General features: G+C 38.4%; 1 protein-coding gene across 1 annotated transcript; it reads right to left on the bottom strand.

Moving 5' to 3' along the window:
- Positions 1-825: 825 nt before the first annotated feature.
- On the bottom strand, positions 826-3,060 carry LOC107803841 (peroxidase N1-like). The gene is given in 3 exon segments (NM_001325742.1): positions 826-1,368; positions 2,078-2,240; positions 2,602-3,060. Coding segments are annotated over 3 exon segments (993 nt in total). The 5' UTR covers positions 3,013-3,060; the 3' UTR covers positions 826-949.
- Positions 3,061-14,513: the final 11,453 nt, after the last annotated feature.

The raw sequence follows: 14,513 nt of genomic DNA, 5'->3' as shown, positions 1-14,513 counted from the left end.
TATATACATAGGTAGTGTGAAAATCTTTACCCTACCAATGTAGTTTAACATGTAATAGTAGACTAGTTACCCTTTTCACTAGGTAACAAATTAATGTTTATAATAGAAATTTACTTATAATTCCTTATAAATGACATGGATACAATAACAACAACATACCCAATATATTTTTACAAGTGGTGTCTGAGGAGGTTAGTATGTACGATATCCTTACCCCTACCTTATGAAGGTAGAGAGGTTATTTCCGAAAGACCATCAATACTACCAAATCACAGCTGTTACGACAGAGAATTACGGCAAGCGAAACAACAATTAGAAAAATAAAACGAAGCAGAGAGAAAAATATCGAACTAAAAATAATGAACACAAGGATAACACTAGTACTACGGCTAGGGAAGGAAGTACAGGTATGAAAAGGAAATAAACTCGACCACTAACTAACCTATAACCCTAATTTTCGACCTCCACACACCCCTATTAATCATGTCCTCGGTAAACTGTAGATATGCCATGTCTGATGAACAAATTACTGTGATCCATCCGAAATATGTATAGATATTCATGGGCCATATTCATAAATGACATGGATGATTATATAAATATTTTTTTAATATCATTAGTGCATAAAACATAAAAGTCATAGAAAATCAATAGCTATTGTTCGAGAAGATGTCAAAAAGCAAGAAGAAAGGGAGGGCGCAAACGACTTCTCTGAATTTTTTTTTTATTTTTTCGTTTTCAAGGGGTTAAATTAGGAGATACTTGGCACTATGGGAATAGAAAACAGAAACAGGGAAAGGGGACTAATTAATGAGCAACAGCAACTTCACTCGGTAAATACTTTTATTTATTGATATTGGTTACCACACAATTGGATTTTCCAGCTTGCGCTGACTGAAATAAACCAAGTACAAGAGTAGCAAGTACATAAAAGGGTACAATATCTGCATTAGTTGATGGCAGAGCAAACTTTACGAATTTCACCATTAGTGCCAGTCTTAACCTCAATATTGCTCATTTTAACCATGGACCTGCCAAACTCGACGCCGAATGTCAACCCAAGCAATCCCCTAATACCCAAGAACCTTTGGACAAACACCTTTGTAGAAGCATCGGTCCACAGCTTCTGGTCTGATTCCAGAACTCCACGACCATTCCTGAGGTTGGAGAAATACGAGGTGTCGAAATTGTTTGCGCTTCCAGTGTCTAGTGCCACACGCCTTGCGGCGTCCCCATTTTGTGGACATAATGCTTGAAGCTGAGGAAGAAAGGTTGCATCTATTGAAGGGTCAGGGCCGCCAGTGGAGTTGAAATTGAATAGCCTGTCTCTGATGACTGCGCAACCTGCGGTTCCAATAGTGTGCGCACCTAGCCACACAAAATTAAGCATTGATTATACACACAAGGGTTGATGTATTAGTATCTCTTTGAAGGCTACTTTCATTTTATATGACAACCTCTTCTGGGCACGACGTTAGAAAATAAAGATTTTTGACACGCACCAAAAGTATGATAGAACTTGAGGACCGTGTTAAATTGCCATGACAAACTATCCTACCCAAACCCCACTAATGAGATTATACTGGATTGTTGTTATTGTTTTTTAAAAGCTACTTTCAATTTATACAGCAACTCTACTAGGCACAAAGTTGGAAAATAAAGATCTTTGACACGTACCAAAAGTATCATAGAACTTGAGGTGTTAAGATGCCATGACAATCTTATCGCTATAAAAACATGTCAGATAAAATTAGAAGTTTATAGTTTAAAAAGCTCCCAAATATAAAAATATACTCCTATTTTTTATTTTCTTTTTTGCAGTAAAATCACTTGCTTTGCTGTACAAAGGACAGTCCGGTGCATTAGCTCTCGTTATACGCGGGTCCGGGAAGAGCCGAACCATAAGGGTCTATTGTACGTAGTCTTAGACTGCATTTCTACAAGAAGTTATTTATAAGAACATGCATGTCATTAAAGATAAAAATAAGAAATTTGTAGTTAAAATAGTTCCCACCTGCTTTGCCATGCTAACAAATAATTAAAACATAGTACTATGTTATACTCATTACTTAGTTACCAGTAAGGGCGACAAGATCTTGAGTGTTGAGACCCTTTGCAGTAAACTTTTGCTTTTGAACATCCACGGAATCAAAAAAAGCTGGCAGATTACCCGCATCAGCTGCTCTAGAAACTCGCCCATCTCTACGTCCCGTGGGCACAGACCATGTCAGTCCCCTAGTCTGCATCAACAATAGAAGAATATATATTACTACCAAAGATTTAGTTTATTTGCAGAATTTTACACCACCATTAAATTTTAACCATTGTAGTAGGTAATCTGCGTTACTTTTCAGGTCATTAGTTCAATTTAGTTTTTATCAACATGTAATTTTCCTTTAGGTAATATGATAATACGAAAATTCTTTAGAAGTTAAACTCTCTATTATGGAAACATGCGTGGGACCATATAAACTATGTACCAGTCAACACTGCCATGCACATAAGTTGGAACAGAGGAAGTATATATATATATTGATATATGTGTGTATGTATGTAGATAACAAGAAACGTAAAATAAGGCAACGCGGGAGATATTTTTACCGCGACAACAGAATCACGAGCAGCAAGAGCAAGAATGTCAGCGCAGGAAACAACTCCAGGACAGATAGCTTCAATTTGCTTCTTAGCATCCTCAATAACGTCGAATCCTCTCAAATTTCTATTTGGGATAGCAGTTCTCTCAGCGTCTGAACCTTCAATGAGGATGGAACCATCACAACCTAGTACAAAACAATCATGGAAGTGCATTCTCAGGATTCCTGGTGCCACCGTTGGATCAGACTGAAAATGAGCCCTCACCGTTGATTGAACTATGGATTCGGCCCTTGGGCACGTACTGGAATAAAATCCAACACGGGTTCCTTGGCCTAAAACCATAGTCACATCTATGGCTAGCACTAGAATAACCATAAACATGGCCATTTTGTTAATTGAATGGTGATAGTACTCCATGGTACGTGTTAACAGTATAAACGAATTCTGAGATTTGAGTAAGTAAATTTCTACTCTTTTTTGTACTTTACTTAATGATTGAAATTGTATAAGAAACCTGGACATATTTATAGGCATAATGCAAGCAAATAAAGGATGGATTGAGTAGTGATTGGAGTAGGAGACCATGTAAGCAAAGTCGGCTCCCAGCGCTGAAAATTACTAAAGGGCCTACGCGTTTGAAATTTTCTTTTCTTTATTAATTATGAGGGGTAGTGGGGGATCAAGATTTCAATGCTGTTTGGGGCAATGAGTTGGCATGCATCTAAGTAACAGCTTTGATTCTGTCTTGTCTCTTTTAATTAGTCAAGTTTGTAATTTGAGGAATTGCTTGTCTTGCGTATGGTAAACATATGTACATAAAAGGGGAATTATTCTCTTTACTTAAGATTTTTTTTTTTTTGACAGGAGGAGGAAACATTAGAGTTTATTTAAGACGCTCTTAATTAATTTAGCTCCAAATGACAAATTCTCATGTGTCTCCAGCCATTTCCCTATTCTAAGCAAATAAAAGGTTAAAAAAAAGCTTCCAATAGTCAAAACATATTAGTAGTTGCATGTTTTATTCCACCAACCTTTTAATGCTTTCGAATTTTTTTCCCAAGATCAGGAGAAAAACGAAAAAGAAAAAAGAGCTTTTTTTGCCATTGCAAGCTAATAGATATAGTCAACTACTGCATGGTGAACTTTTTGTTGAGGGATGATTTGTATGGTGTATGGGTGTCAAAAATGATAAGTTAATAATGAAATGTTGACTAAGAAAAGGTACTGATTACAAGAAATGTGAGGTCATTATATTCTCAAAAAAGGGAAGACATTATTCAAAGGAACACTTGCTGAATAAGATATCTTAAAAAGAATTTTCGGGTGTTTCACACTAACTTTCGGTACCATGTATTAAAGATCTCGTCACTATATATTGATATATTGGTAATATTGCAGATTGGGTTAGTGCGTTAATGGTTTGTTAATGGCATTGCTAATGAAATAAACCTAAACGCAAATAGAGAAATGACATTTGTCGTTGTAAAGGTAAGTGCAAAGTGATTTCATAGTACTAATAAATTGACCACTTCACTTTTATTCCGTTCATGTATGCATTGACTAGAGATGGAAGGAACACGTTTGATTCTCTAAAAGTTATAATTAGGGGCGGCAAATGGGCGGATCGGGTTGGATAGGGGACGGGTCGAAAACGGATAATAAAAATGGATAAAGTATTCGACCCGACCCATATTTAATACGGATAAAAAATGAGTTAATCGGAAGATAATATGGGCAACCATATTATCCATGACTTCATGAATATGATCACTTTTTTTTTTTGAAGAATTCCTAGTGTCCCAAACTTGAGGAACCTCCAATTTGAAACTTTACAAATGTAAAAGTTAAACTCATTGGGTATCCATTGGTTATATATCCATTTTCCAAATGGATAATATGGTTCTTATCCATATTTGACCCGTTTTTAAATAGTTCATTATCCAACCCATTTTTCAGTAGACTAGTTTTAGGGTACGCGCTTTGCGTGTGTACCCTGTATTAATGAGTATTTAATTTTTAAAAATTATATAAATATTATTAAGCATATATGTATAAACTAAAAATTAAAAAAATAATAATAAGTTCTCAAAAATGATGGATGATAATTCCATATGGTTAATTCGGTAAAGAGAGCTATTGCCTTATGGAATGAATGCAAGATTTAGTTATTTGTTTCAACATTCGATGAAGTAGTTTACTTTTATTGATTCAAATTATTAATATTAGCTCATTCAATATTTTAAATGTTATTCTCACCGTCAAATTCTTTCTTTCTCTTTTATATTCTCAAATATTTTTTTGTTACTTGTTGAAATTATCGAGTGTAGTATTTTAAAAAATAATGAATAATGATGTTTGAATAGAAAAGTAGTTCAAATATTATATAAAAATATATTATAGTTCATATATATAATTCAAAGGTAATACGAAAGGAATTACACAAATATTATATTGTTCAAATATAAGAAAAAGATTTGTATAAAATAATTAAAATCTAAATTTGATTTTAGATTCATAGATATTGATTCTTTTCCATAGGTCAAATTATTTTATTTCACAAAATATCTTATTTTAACTATACTAAATATTCGTCCAATTAACCGTAAAAAGTTGCAGAACTCTAATAAGAATTAACTTGAAAAAATAACTTCTTTATTAGAGGACTTCTAGAAACCATCTCAAATATATAGTAATTAGAACGCGTAATACATACATGATATTCTTTCGATTTTACCATTGTGGATTTGAATATGAATCGAAGCTAATTTACATAAATTCGAAGTGGACATAATTTTAGATGAAGCTAAAGTTTATTATAAGCTAGTGTCTAAATATTGTAGTATATAATTTATATATAAGGTAAATCTCAATTGATCGTAAAATTTTACATGCTAGGGCCGTTTACTTAATTCATATTAGGAAAATTATATCAGTTCAAATAAGAAAATATCTATTAACTAAAAATTTAGTATATTTAAATCCTAAATATTAGGAAAATAATTTGAATTACGATTTTGTCCAATCTAAAATTTATTTTAAAGGGTAAAAAAGACGAACGGCATTTCGCTAAGGGCCTTCGTGCTTTTAATATAGTATAGATAATATGGGTGATTAACTGTTTTTTTTAACCATTTTGCCACCCCTAGATACGGTTATAATTAAAAATCTGAATTAACAAAAATAGAGGTAGTGCAGTGCGCTGTTTATAAAGCAGATAAAGTTGAGGAGACGATCCAAGAGATTTGGAGTAATCAAACAAAGTTATCTTTTGCATCGAGGAAACTGCAAGCATGTATAGCATGTTGGAATTTTGAACAGATCAAGTGTGGATTATTTTAGACCTTAAATTTCTTTTGTTTGATCTTTAGGTGATATTTCTTAGAAAAACATTACCTTATTATTTACTTAAGTGTGAATTCTCACTTAAATTTCTTTTGTTTGATCAAGTGTGAATTAGAAATAATAATTCTCTCTTGATAAATTTTCGATTTTACTTATCCATTTTAGTAAATCAAGAGAGAATTATTATTTCTTCTAATATTACCTTTAGTATTTAGTATCCAAACTTCCCAAGTTTATTGAAGTTACAACTTTAGTAGGCGTTTGGACATAAGAATTGTAAAATTCGAAAAAATGGTGAAAATATTTTTTAAGTGAAAATGGTATTTGAAATTTAGAGTTGTGATTGGACATAAATTTCAGTTTGGGTTGTTTTTGAAGTTTTGTGAGTGAAAATTTTGAAAAACAGTTTTTTGCAGTTTTTCAAATTTTCGAAAATTTTCAAAATGCATATTCAAGTGAAAATTGAAAATTTTATGAACAAATGTTAATTTCGGAAAAAAGCGAATTTGTTTTGAAAAATTCTTCAACCAAATTGTATGTCCAAACGGGCCCTTAATAGCCATGATCAAGATAATTAACTATCCTTTAATAAATAATTTTTTAAAGGGCGTGTCAATTCATTAAAGGACGGGTAAAAGAGAATTAAGGGATTAATAATATGCGTGTGGGCCGATAAAATGCATGACCTCCAAGTCATAATTAGGGTATCTTGACTATAGTGTCATTGACACATGATTACTAGCTTGTATATGCAAGCACAAGAACGTTTATATATCTAGTCAAACTTGCGTAGACATATCAGAATCTCTTCAAATTGTGTCATGATAGAAGAATGACCCACAATAATAATTGGGAAGGGATAATGTACCAGATATTGATGTGATGTTTGATGGTAATTCTGTAGCGGAATTCGAAAAGTCAAACTAATTTCTTAATTGTGGATAGCTTATTCCATGCAATAAGGAATAATTATCGGTTAAAACTTGAAGGATAATTCCAGAAATTTATCGGAGTGGTTGTTTGTTTTGTCTGGCGTGTGGAAAATTACGAAATATGAAATGGTATGCCCTACGTACCATGGAATTATTATGTCTATGATTTGGATTAAATATTTCGGATTACCAAATATATTCTTTTAATATTGGATAAGTTTAAAATGAAAAAAGGTCTTTCGATATCTTAATTAGTCATCCAAGGGTGGAAGTAATATTAATTGAATTCCTCTATGTTCTCATCGTTATTACTTTTTTATACTGTCGAAATCGAGCTCGCCTACGATATAGTAGGTCAAGTTCGGAACATGGCAATAAAGGACTGAAGATCGACCCCAAGTCCCACCGGGCTAGAACCCGGGGTTGGAGCGCCTGCCTTCGAGAGTATCGGGGTCGTGGTCCCAGAATCGATCCCAGCCCCGAACGAGTTTGAAGAAACATTGTTAACATAACAGAAGACCAAAATATCCGTGACCGGTCGGATATTATGACGGGAATCTCGACACGTATCAATGAGGAACTGGCAATCGACAAATCAAGAGATTTTTTACCTTTTATAGAATTGTACCTAAAGGAAGACTCCTCTACTATAAAGGGGATCTCATAATTCATTTAACGCATTGTAACACGTATTCCAAAGCAATACATTATTATTATTATTCTCTTTAAGTTCTTATTCTTCTGGGTCTTGATACCGATCAAAGTGCATTCGGCTCGAGGGTGGCTAACCTTCCAAGGCTGAAATTGTCCAATTCGTGTGGTTTGAATTTACTTTATCGTTATTTATTTCAATTGCACTCTAATTTATCATTTTGTGTCAAGTTAATCCACGTATCCTTAAAACCACTTACAAATTCAATTGTTATCCAATTTTGAGGGTAAACAGTTTGGCGCCCACCGTGGGGCTAAGGATAATAGTGGTTATTTGATACTAATCTCCATAACACACACTACTTTACACTTGTTCTTTGAAGTGTCTCTAATTTCAGGTTAAAGCTCAAAATGTCAAACTCTGAGTCAGCACCACTACACGTCGATAATGAGTCCGGCCATCACGGCGAAAATAACAACATAGTGCCCAGTGACGAGGTACCGCCCGTTGATCCCATCGAAATTCCGGTCGCGGACCCGATTGATGCTAACTCGCATGTGGCTATCAACACAAATCTGCCTACCGACCCCGAGAATAGCGTCTGTGGTGGAGCCCGATCAGCAGTTCAAAATACACAAAATATTGGAGGAGGCGGGATCAATTTACGGATGATCTTCGAAATATTACAGGCTCAACAGGCGGCGATAGCTCACCCAGCAGAATTGAACCTGATCCGTCCCGGGAAGTCGCCCGCAGGGATGAACCTGTCGTAGAGAGGTCGAATGAAAACGAATCGGGGACTAACCCCGAGATCATAAAGATGCTCGAGGAACTGACAAAACGGGTAGAATCAGGGGAGAAGAAAATTGAAGCTAATGACAAAAAAGGTAGAAACCTACAATTCCAGGGTCGACCAAATACCGAGCTTACCGCCGATATTGAAAGGCCTGGATTCCAAGAAGTTCGTGCAAAAACCTTTTCCTCCGAGCGCGGCTCCAAAGCCGATCCCTAATAAGTTCCCCATACCCGAGATCCCTAAGTACAACAGAACTACTGACCCAAACGAGCATGTTACCTCCTACACATGTGCCATCAAAGGGAATGACTTAGAGGATGATGAGATTGAATCTGTCTTGTTGAAAAAGTTCTGAGAGACCCTGTCTTAAGGAGCTATGATTTGGTATCACAACTTACCTCATAATTCTATTGACCATTTGCTATGCTTGCAGATTCTTTCGTGAAAGCACACGCCGGAGCTATCAAGGTGGAGACCAGGAAGTCAGACCTTTTCAAAGTAAAACAGGAGTATAATGAGACGCTCAGAGAGTTCGTGTCCCAGTTTCAAATGGAATAGATAGACCTGCCACCGGTCGCTGATGATTGGGCCATTCAGGCTTTCACCCAAGGACTTAACGTTCGGAGCTCGTTGGCTTTACAGTAGTTAAAATAAAACTTGGTGGAATATCCAACTGTCACTTGGGTTGATGTCCATAATCGGTATCAATCAAAAATCAGGGTCGAAGATTATCGGCTTGGGGGCCCTTCCGGGTCCTTGTATCCGTTCATAACCATCGACAGAGTCAAGAGAGATATCGATCATGAACCGAGAACAAATAGGGATCGGTATCAGCCGTACAATGGAGACTGAAGAAGCAGTGGGTCCAGGCGGAACTCTATGAGAAATGAAAGGAGAAGTGATCGAGGTCAGAGCAACCGGGGACTCATGAGAAAAAATAGCTTCGACAAGCCCGTCGAGCCTAAAAAAGCACCGAGATTATCAGAGTACAACTTCAACGTCGATGCCGCCGCTATTGTATTTTCCATCGGACGCATCAAAGATACCAAATGGCCTAGACCTTTACAGTCTGATCCATCCCAAAGGGATCCCAACCTAATGTGCAAATATCATGGCACCCATGGCCACAGAACAGAAAACTGTCGATAATTAAGAGAAGAGGTGGCCCGACTGTTCAACAACGGGCATCTCCGAGAGTTTATGAGTGATCGGTCCAAGAACCACTTCAGGAATAGGGATTCTAATATGCAGACCGAGCAGGAAGAGCCTCAGCATGTCATTAACATGATCATCGGTGGAGTCAACATTCCCTAGGGTGAGATGCTGAAAAGCACCAAAGTATCCATCACAAGGTAAAAAAGGACTCGGGATTATGTATCGGAAGGAACCTTGTCGTTCAACGACGAAGACGTTGAGGAGATCATGCAGCCCCACAACGATGCACTGGTAATATCGGTACTCGTAAATAAATCTCGAATTAAGTGTGTATTAATTGATCCAGGTAGCTCAGCCAACATCATCAGATCAAGGGTCATAGAACAACTCGACCTACAGGATCAGATTGTACCTGCGGTCCGATATTTGTGATGACTTGTGATGGCCTGGTGGCATTGTTATTGTTGATGTTTGTGATGCGGTACACTTACATGCATGAGCTTTATCTTGTGGAAAGGTGTGAGGAAACATTCTATGTGTTGTCCATTTCTTTTCCTATACTTACTAGCTGGCATGAACCATGTTAGGACACTTGCACAAGCATACAGGTAGTTGAGCACTCTTATAGATTAAGAGGTATTTCTTGATATTGCTGAGTACATATGCACACCCTTGTTTACTTGCCTTCTATGTGAGAATGGCTCTATTTGGCACGTGAGTCGTCTGTGGGGTTATGAAGTGTAATGAGGGTACTGGATGCCAAGTGTTAGGTTTCAGGTATTGGGACCCGTGAGTTGTGAATAATATGAGGTTCGGTACCTCATGGAGTTTATTGACTAAAACCTGGTGTGAAAGTGGTTGTTTTTCATCTAGTTGTTATCTGCCCTTCTTTTAATTGTGTTCATCAGATTTAGGCTGTGTTTCCGTTCGTTCTTCTATGTCATTATTATGGTGTTCCGCTGATAGTTGTTGTATCCCTTTCTTACTGAAATTTATCGTATTAATTTCCACTTTGCGTAGTCTTTATGTAGATATCATACTCTGTTGTTTCTATGCTTATACTTGTTCAGGTTATTTAATCCATTAGGTGTCTTGACTGTTCCTCGCCACTACTCCACTAAGATTAGTCTTGATACTTGCTGGGTACCGCCATGGTGTACTCATACTACACTTCTGCACATTTATTTGTGCAGATCCAGGTATTTCGAAGTTAGTTGATCATTAGCTAGCTGTGCGAATTGTTGCTGTGGAGACTTAAGGTAAACCTGCTGCTGCGTTCGCAGGCTTCAGAGTCACCTTCCTATCTTGTATTCACACTATTTTACCTATTTTCAAACAGTTGTATTTAGAAATTTGTAGCAAACTCTGTGGACCTTATGACTTGTACTATCGATTTTGGGAATTGTAAAGTTTATAGAGATTTACATTTCAAAAATTGTTAGAAGTTATTTATTTATTGTTGTTATTTAGTAAATATTAGGCTTACCTAGTCCCTAAGACTAGGTTCCATCACGATACCCAACGGAGGAAAAATTGAACCGTGACCATAACTTAGGCTATTTAAGAAGATATAGCAATAGTTATAAGTTCGACAAAATACCAAGCGAAGAACTTCTACCATGCTATTGTTACTATTGATATTTGCACATGCAGAGTGACAAGGCGGGATATATATATGTGGGTTGCGCATGTGGTGAGACAAGGTGGGAATATTATTATGCACGTGTGGCGAGACAAGTCGGGCATTTACTTTCTTGAACGGGTTCAACATGGTATGCGAGACCACTAAAGGTTAAATAACATTACCGGTAAACATCGCCGGAACCGTGCAGGAAGCCAAGTTCTATGTAATCGAAGGGGATATGAGATACAATGCTTTGTTCGGGAGGCCATAGATTCACAATATGAGAGCAATACCCTCGACACTGCACCAGGTGCTGAAATTCCAAACATCCGGAGGAGTCCAAACAGTTTATGGGGAACAACTGGCCGCCAAGGAGATGTTCACGGTCGATGAGGTGATCCTGGCATCCACACTCTCGACATCGGAGGATCCGAATTAGATGGTCAAAGACGGGGCCAAATAGCAATCACCGATACCAGCCTCGACGAAATCAGAGGAACAAAGAGTAGACGAGGAGAACGACTACGGAGTTACCAGATCTTTCATAGCCCATGATGATTCCGATGCTACAAAATCAAAGGTCGAGGAACTGGAACAAGTCGTGCTAACCGAACATTTTCCCGATGGAAATGTATACCTGGGCACGGGGTTAAGCCCTATGCTCAGGAAAAAACTCATTCAATTGCTTATAGCTAACGAAGATTGTTTCACTTGGTCCCACCTTGATACGATAGGGATCCCATCGGAGATAACCACTCACAAGCTAAGCCTGGACCCAAAGTGCCACTCAGTCAAGCAGAAGAGGAGGCCCCAGTCCGATGTCAAACATATTTTCATCAAGGACGGGGTATCTAAACTCCTTAAAATAGGGTCCATTTGGGAATAGCAAATGTAGTGGTAGTCCCTAAAAAGGGAATAAATTAAGAATGTTTGTGGATTATAAAGACCTGAATATGGCATGTCCCATTGACTCCTTCCATTTGCCCAACATCGATCGCATGATCGATGCCACGGCCGGTCACGAGATCCTCAGTTTTCTCGATGCCTACTCTGGGTACAACCAAATACGGATGAACCCGGGTGATCAGGAAAAAATATCATTCATCACTAAATAGGACACATACTGTTATAATGTGATGTCATTCGTATTAAGAAATGCCGGTGCCACTTACCAACACCTAGTAAACCGGATGTTCAAGGAACAAATAGGAAAATCAATGGAGGTTTATATTAACGATATATTGGTTAAGCCCCTGCGAGTAAAGGACCAGTTAAAACATTTGCAAGAAACCTTCAGCATATTAAAGAAATATAATTCGAAGCTGAACCCGGAGAAATGTGCGTTTGGAGTTGGATCAGGTAAATTCCTCGGATATATGGTATCCAACCGGGGAATCGAGATCAACCCCAACAAGATCAAATGCATCGAAGATATCACTGTTGTGGACAACGTGAAAGCTGTGAAAAGATTAACCGGACGCATAGCTGCCCTGAGGCGATTCATCTCGAGGTCCTCCGATAAGATCCACTAATTCTTCTCATTATTGAAAAATAAGAAGAATAACTACTTGTGGACCTCGGAGTGCCAACGGGCCTTAGAAGAACTCAAGCGGTATCTATCGAGCCCCCCGCTACTTCACACGCCGAAGACAGATGAACAACTATACTTGTACTTGGCTGTATCAGAGATAACGGTAAGTGGAGTCCTGGTCCAGGAAGAGCAAGGTACGCAATTTTCAATTTACTATGTTAGCAGGATGTGAGGCCGAAACTGGTACCCTTGCCTGGAAAAATTGGCGCTCGCTTTGCTAAGCGCCTCTAGGAAGCTGAAACCCTATTTTCAATGTTATCATATATGTGTTGTGACTACTTACCCATTGCAAAATATAATGCATAAACCCGACCTCTTAGGACGATTTGCCAAATAGGCCGTGGAGATCAGCGGGTATGATATTGAATATCGACCTCGGACTGCCATTAAACCTCAAATATTGGCGTACTTCGTGGCTGAATTTACTCTGGCCCTAATACCCGTGGTCGAAAGAGAGTTGTTGGTGAACTCAGGGTCGTTTTTGGGGATCTGGACCCTCTTTACGGACGGTGCCTTGAATGCAAAAAGGTTCGGAATTGGCATAGTATTGAAGCCACCAATGGCCAAAGTAGTTAGACAATCTATTAGGACTGTGAAATTGACTAACAACGAGGCCGAATATAAGGCCGTGATTGCAGGTTTCGAACTAGCCAAAAGCTTGGGGCGAAGGTGATCGAAGCTAAGTGAGACTCCCTCCTCGTGGTAAACCAAGTTAATGGGATGTTCGAGGTCAGAGAAGAATGAATGCAAAGGTACCTGGATAAGTTACAGGTAATATTACATCGGTTCAAGGAGTGGATATTGCAACACGTACCTCAGAATCGATACAGTGAGGCCGATGCCCTTGCTAACTTAGGATCATCGGTCTAGGATGACGAGTTTAACTCGGGGGCAGTCATACAACTCATGAGATCGGTAGTGGAAGAAGGCCATGCCGAGATTAACTCAACGAGCCTAACTTAGGACTAGAGAAACAAATATATAGAATATCTGAAGGACGAAAAACTGCCTTTGGATCCAAAGGAACCGAGAGCCCTGCGTACGAAGGCAGCCTGGTTTAGTTTGTCCAAAGATGGAACCCTGTTCATAACAACATTCGATGGCCCACTCGCGATATGTCTAGGACCAGGTGATACCGAATACGTTCTGAGGTAAATAGGCGAAGGCACCTGTGGAAATCATTCAGGCACCGAATCATTGGTTCGTAAAATAATCAGAGCCGGCTACTACTGGATCAATATGGAAAAGGACGCTAAGGAGTTCGTACGAAAATGTGATGAATGTTAAAGACATGCTCCAATGATTCACCAACTCGGGGAGCTGTTGTATTCGGTTTTGTCGCCATGGTCGTTCATAAAATGGGGAATGGACATCATCGGCTCCCTTCCATGGGCACCCGGTAATGCTCAATTTATATTATTTATGACTGACTATTTTTATAAGTGGCTGGAAGCCCAGGCATATGAGAAGGTCAGAGAAAAAGAAGTCATCGACTTCATTTGGGATCACATTTATGTCGGCTCGGAATGCCGACCGAGATCATGTGCGACAACCGGAGCAGTTAATCGGCAGCAAAGTGAGCAAGTTTCTCGAAGATCATAAGATCAAAAGGGTCCTATAAACACCCTACCACTCTAGTGGAAACAAACAAGCAGAATCAACCAACAAAACCATACTGCAAAACCTCAAAAAGAGGTTAACCGATGCCAAAGGAAAATGGAAGGAAATCCTGCCCGAAGTCCTGTGGGCATACCGTACAACCTCGAAGTCCAGTACCGGGGCTACCCCGTTCTCGATAGTTTACGGCGCCGAAGCTCTAATACCGG

This window comes from Nicotiana tabacum, chromosome 19, assembly GCF_000715075.1.
Source record: "Nicotiana tabacum cultivar K326 chromosome 19, ASM71507v2, whole genome shotgun sequence".
Lineage (NCBI taxonomy): Eukaryota > Viridiplantae > Streptophyta > Magnoliopsida > Solanales > Solanaceae > Nicotiana > Nicotiana tabacum.
This window is presented reverse-complemented; position numbering and strand designations above follow the sequence as displayed.